Below are 6,149 nucleotides of genomic sequence, written 5' to 3'. Positions count from 1 at the left end.
TTGAAAAATTATGGCCGAAAAAAATCGCCGAAATTTTCTAGAAGTTGCCCTAAGATAACTCTGGAGCTACTATGGAAGAAGTCAGCTTTCGTTAAAGAAGTGCTAGAGATATTAGTCGAAGGTATACTCCTTAAAATATATTGTCGAAGAACTGCGCACTAGCGAAGTTTTAATGATGGGTAATTACCGTCAGAGAATTAGTATGAAAATTTATGAATAATTATCATCAGGTTACTATGGACAATGTTCATACAATGATATTATTGGTAGATTGCATGAATACTAGCCAAAGCTCTCTCCTTGTAGGAGATAGGCAGCTTTAATATAGGTAATAATATTTTGTTTTTTTATACTAAATTTTTATATTTGTTTACAAAAAAATCATTATATCTACAAACTTAGTTACATAATTAATTTAGTGAATATAACAATTTATAGTAGCACGTGTTTTTTTATTGAGTTCTGATGACACACTCATTGTGTGTTAAACTTATGTCTTATTTCCAAACAAAAAAATTGGTTACTCCCTCCGATTCATATTAATTGACTCTAATATGGATGTATCTAGACACATTTTAGTTCTAGATACATCCATATTGAAGTCAATTAATATGGATCGGAGGGAGTACTTATTTAGGTGACATTGTGTCTTAACAAAGATCATTAATTCAAAAAAAGCGATGCAATTTACGACACATGCGTAAAATATGGTGTGAATTTATTCGTGTTTGTGAAATCCATAAATATTATGATGGATATATCTAGGCAATACGGTTTAACAAATATCTTGCTATCGATTTCGATGAATGATTAGGTGTAGGCATCTTGGATCCCTTGCACCGAATCTTGTTTTCCTTTCGTAGTTGGTGGTTTGGCGAAATCCCTTGGATGACACAAGGATCGACATGGTCTTAGACTGAGTCAAACTTTTTTTTTTTTGCATCATCATGTCTGCTCCTCTCTTTGTGCTTTGAGACGATAATTTTTCACCACGAGAGCCTCATCCTATAGCCTATAGGACACCGCTCATTAGTGTCGCACCACTATCGATACACGGCACTGGTATTTCCCCAAACTACCGTGGCATACTAAAAATTGTGACGCCACCGACCATAACTACTGGTGGCGTGTCAAAAAAATTGCATGACACTAGGTTGTGGGACTAGCTAGTGATGCCTAAGTCAGTTGTGTCTCAAGTCGGCCTGATAATCCAATGCCACTAATGATTTGGGCCATACCAGGTTTAACCGTGCGCACCTCTAGTTCTAAACCTATCTCGCTCGATTTCCTATGTACATCCGACGGTTGGATCTCTTGGAAAAATTCATATACGTTTATGATAACTATGTTATGTACTTAATCTCTATAGATATTTTCTATAGCTTTCCTATACAACCAGTTAAACCAATTTTCATAGGTTTCTTTCCCATAGGATTCAAGGCGGCAGATCATACCCATTCTCAATTTTTTCTATTCCTCCACTTTTCCTAACTATGAATCAAACAAGCCCAACCAAACCTTCTCAATAAAACACATCTAAAAAAATACATTTCTAGATGTATTTTGCACGCTAGATAGGCTTTTGGGGTTTCATATCCAGCACACTACATATGCTTTTGGGGCGTAGTATGGGGGACTAGAGTTGCTCTAGAGATTTTCATGGTTAGGTACAACGTATTGAGCAGTACCGTACAATTTTGACGATCTTCAATCCGCTGTAAGACCTGGATGTCAGATCACATCCCAGCTGGAGAGAGATGTTGGGGAACTGTTGTGCGGAACAGCAACACGTAACAAGATTAACAGAAAGCAGCATGAGCACACAAGAAGGGGGGCATGATAAACTATGTACTTATATATAGTTATCCCAGGATCACGGCAAGATCTACAGGCTTGCTGCTTGCCCATCCATACAAGTTGAAGTTACCACTAAATTAATCATGGCTGCCACCCAAAACAATCATCCACGGTGACAGCGTATGAGAGATCAGCGCTAACAAAACAAAACACCCAAACTAGTCTGCAACTTGTTACCCTTTGGTTGGTTAGGACTTATAAATATTTTCTGCACTGCTATCACGGCGCATGTTGGTCCTATATAGATCAGGACGAAGTGATCGCGGTCTCCAGCTCTGGGACCAGGCTGTTGCCTGGCTTCTGGCTCTGGTCCTCCCAGACCAAGCCGATGTTATACTCAGGGACATAATCCTGCAAACGGGCACATGGATACTGTTATAGGTTTTAGGTTATAAATGAAGTCTGTCATACTATGAACTACAATATGCAGCCAGCTTCCATTGGATTGAGCAAAGGAAGCTCCAATTTCAGAGTTGTGGTCATCAACTGATAAGTAATAGAGTTGGGATCTGACCTCCAGCTTCATGACTAGTTCCTTGACTGTCGGAGCTGAGATGATGATCTGTCTCGCCTCCTCAGTGATGAAGCCTTCACTGACGGCCAAGTCGATAAATGACAGCAGAGGGTCGTAGAACCCGTCAACGTTCAGTAGACCGACCTGGTATTCGATTGTGCAACAGGCACCACGAATAAGTATAGTGATAAACAAGAATGCAGATCAGGATTCAACAACGTTGATTACTGAGTGATCCACTCACACCAGCAGAATCGTATCTGATATCAATAGGCAAATAAATAGAAATTTGACAGGCTGGCAGATCCAATAATAGTGGCAGGAGGTAGAGAAGATGGATGCAGAATTGACTGTTCTATATATCCCCTGAAGCATTCAGCTTTTCATATTACTTAGCAATTATTCATCATAGAGACATTTTCTTGCACATACGACACACACTGCCTTTTTCATATCCCCAAACATTGATCCTGATAGCAGTACAGGAATATTCATATAGTGTGCAGGATTATCTTACTAGATGCGAATAATAAAGTGGAGAATGCTGATTGCATGCCCTTCAGTTCCAGCAATATTCTAAGGCAGTGATGCAGACAACTCCTTTGACTAAACCATGTTTACAATAATCTATCGCCATGTGGGTGAAGATCGTGCTCAAATGTGAACAGAGGAGGCAGCATCAGATCATAACGGCCCTAACGACATGATAATAAACAAACAATGTGTTCATACCTACTAAAATGAAGTGGGTTGACAAACAATAAACAGACAAACATGCCCTTTCTAGATGATTGGGACTGTATAGTTTTTGTGTGAAAAAGCACAAGGAACAAGTACAAGATAGTGTTTACCGGCTTCTTGTGTATTCCTAATTGTGCCCACGTGATAACTTCAAGCAACTCCTCCAAGGTTCCATAGCCACCTATCAATAGAACTGGATTATCAAGCGCTGCAGCACAAATATGATTATACTCAGATTTCTCTCATTTGTAGTAAAATGGACTATACCCGGTAAAGCAATAAAAGCATCAGCATAGCGAGCCATTTCCGCCTTTCTCTCATGCATGCCAGAAACAGCTCTAACTTCCCCTACAGGGTCCCCAGTTACCTAGAGAAAAAAAAGTATGAATTAGGGACAGTAACTAATCAACGAGCATCCAATAGTATAAGCTGCATCCTCAGATAATTCCATACATAAAATTGACTACTCAACAGTACTAGTAGTAATTTATTTAGTTTGTTATGATTAACAATCTTAACTGCGAAAGCCTAGACTAACTGCAATACATCTTGCAGATATGGAAAATAAGAAGGTGAAAATTGCCAATCCATGTAACAAAGATGAATATCTGCCTAAGAAGATTACAAGTTACTGTAGTGTTTTGAACCGTTGCAAGAATAGTGCAAAGTCCATATGGTGTTACTAGTTGTACTAACAATAATTTTTATACATTTTGTCATCCTAGAAGGAAAAAATACTACCATGTGACATCATAATCATATTTTTTTTCCAGACATCAAATTCATTAAAAAAATGGTTATCTGACTAAAAAGGTTATAATGTACATTCCTTAACTGTTACCAGATCAGTGCAAATTCCATATTTCGTAATTGCTAGTTGTATAAATCACAGTTTTCACCAAAAATAATATTAAATTATAATGCCAAGCTACATGGCAAAAGAAAGAAGCTATATCAGATTCATATAATTGTTTTAAGCATTAGATTCATATGGTAATGCATCATACTGAATGGAGAATAAAAAATAATTCTCTGCACACCCAGTCAAGATTCCATAAACTAGAATTGGAGCGTTTGACTGACCTCTCTGGGCATGAGTGACTTGGGGATGATCCTGGATGGAAAAAAAGGGGACCAAAAGAGCCACATTAATTCCAGTCCAAAGCAGTCAAACTAGCACTGTAGCAACAGCAAGTTGGTCTTTCCCCATGAAAAGAAACTGGCAAGCCCCTAGAGAGAGAGAGCTACAGCTAACCAGCCAGAAGCAGGCCTTTCAAGAAGTATACTTCCAAGTATAAATGCATAATAATACAACTACTGCAGCAATAATTTTGATCTAAGAAAGGATCATAACTGTAACCACTGCAGAAATAATCTAAACTAAATTGCAATAACACTAGTACTGCCTTGCACTTGCACAGCTTGCAGTAGCTGGGCTGAGGAGTGCCTGCCCATGGTGGCCATTGCAGGCATGGAAACAACTGCCCTTTCGAGAAGGACACGAAAAGTAGCTTCCGTTTCCGTGAAAAAACGAACGCGACCGGCATGGGCTGCCCTGCTCCAACTGGCATGCAATGGAGCCCGGACCCCCAGCACCCCGAAGGCTGCCATTTTTGGCGCAGCTGAGCTTCTGCTGTGCTGGGGCTGGGAGCAAAGCACCCAGAGCAAAGAACACCATAAAAGCACGAGGCATGTAGGGAGACAATGCAGGCAGAGATGGCGATGGATAGGGGATGGGTGTGGTGTGGCGATGGTCACATACATACCCAATGACATGTCGGCCTCCGTCGTGGACGGCGTGGGAGACGAGCCCCATGAGGCCGATGGAGCCGCCCCCGTAGACCAGGTCTATGCCCCTCTCCACCTGCACAAGAGAACCAAGCAGTCAGGCACACAGACTGGTGTAGCACACGCAGTGACAGGAAATTCCAGTCTGTTTGTTTGCTCGAGTGCGGTAGCAAGCAGCATTGAATTTTTCGGCGCATGCAGGCAAGACAAAATGTTTGTGCGTCTGGGCAAGCAAGCATGGCGATTGTTTGTGCATTTCGGCAAGCAAGTGAGGTCACGGTGTGATGATGGGGATGATGCCAAGCTAGGTAGAGGGAAATTGACAAGGGTGGAGAAATGGCAAGGCCTTTGGGCAACAGGAGGCGATGGCAGAGGAAGGCGGAAGACGCCATGAGCGTCCGTCGTCCTGTTCTGGCGCGCGCTCGCCACGTGATCATGCAAGAACGCTCCGGCGGCCGCCCATGGTCACCGCGGCGCGCGTGTACCGGACTAGCGAACCCCGCCCTCTATCAGTGACAGCTCGTCGCCATTGACAAAATCGAGTTCGGGCGCCTCCACCAGATTGATCCGAAGACGAGAACGGGAAGGACCGAATCGGCGAGGAAATGGACTGGAAAGGCGGCCCTTTTTGTCGGTAAGGAAGTAATCAAAGAACCTAAACCCTCCCTCCCGGGGACGAGGCGGGCGACGGAAAAACCCCTCGGGACGGAGAGTGACGGCGGCGAGCGAGCCGCGGGACGCAGCGAGCTCGCCGGCGGGCGGGCGGGTGAGGTGGTTTGCGATCTTACCAGCTCCTTGCCGAGCTCGACGGCGGCGTCCTGGTAGCTGGCCTTGCGGCCCTTGGCGCTGCCGCAGTAGACGCAGATCCGGCGGAACCGCGACGCCCGCCGCTCCGACGCCCCGGCGCCTCCGTCCTCCGCGGCGTCGACGTCGCCGTGCACGCCGCGGCTCGGCTCCGGCGGCGGCGGCGAGTCGACCGCGCCCACCTCGACGGGCCCGAACGCGGGCGGCTCCACCGCTACCGCCGCCGCCGCGAGGCTCATGGCGGCGAGACGATCGCTCGCGTGCGGGCGCGGGCGCGAGCGAGATTGGAGCGGTGGAGCAGAGGGGGATGGGAGGAACGACGCGGCAGGATGGAGGGAGAGAGGTGGCGTCGTCGTCTATATAGGCCGTGCCCGTGCGTGGTGTCTGTGGGCGCAAGAGTGGGGCCATGGCTAGGGTTGTTGCTCTTTCATGAGACACGCTTTTG

At 44.8% G+C, this 6,149-nt stretch overlaps 1 protein-coding gene across 1 annotated transcript; it reads right to left on the bottom strand.

Annotated features, from left to right (window-relative positions):
• Nucleotides 1-1,837: 1,837 nt before the first annotated feature.
• LOC127327880 (cytokinin riboside 5'-monophosphate phosphoribohydrolase LOG) lies at nucleotides 1,838-5,943 on the bottom strand. The gene is made up of 7 exons (XM_051354685.2): nucleotides 5,689-5,943; nucleotides 4,879-4,976; nucleotides 4,196-4,226; nucleotides 3,380-3,479; nucleotides 3,223-3,293; nucleotides 2,372-2,515; nucleotides 1,838-2,208 (listed from the first exon to the last, which is right to left on the bottom strand). Exons 1-7 carry the CDS (start codon nucleotides 5,941-5,943, stop codon nucleotides 2,104-2,106), a joined length of 804 nt encoding a protein of 267 aa, XP_051210645.1. The 3' UTR covers nucleotides 1,838-2,103.
• Between the last annotated feature and the right edge of the window lie 206 nt (nucleotides 5,944-6,149).

The sequence above is a fragment of the Lolium perenne genome, chromosome 1, assembly GCF_019359855.2.
Source record: "Lolium perenne isolate Kyuss_39 chromosome 1, Kyuss_2.0, whole genome shotgun sequence".
NCBI classification, from domain to species: Eukaryota; Viridiplantae; Streptophyta; class Magnoliopsida; order Poales; family Poaceae; genus Lolium; species Lolium perenne.
This window is presented reverse-complemented; position numbering and strand designations above follow the sequence as displayed.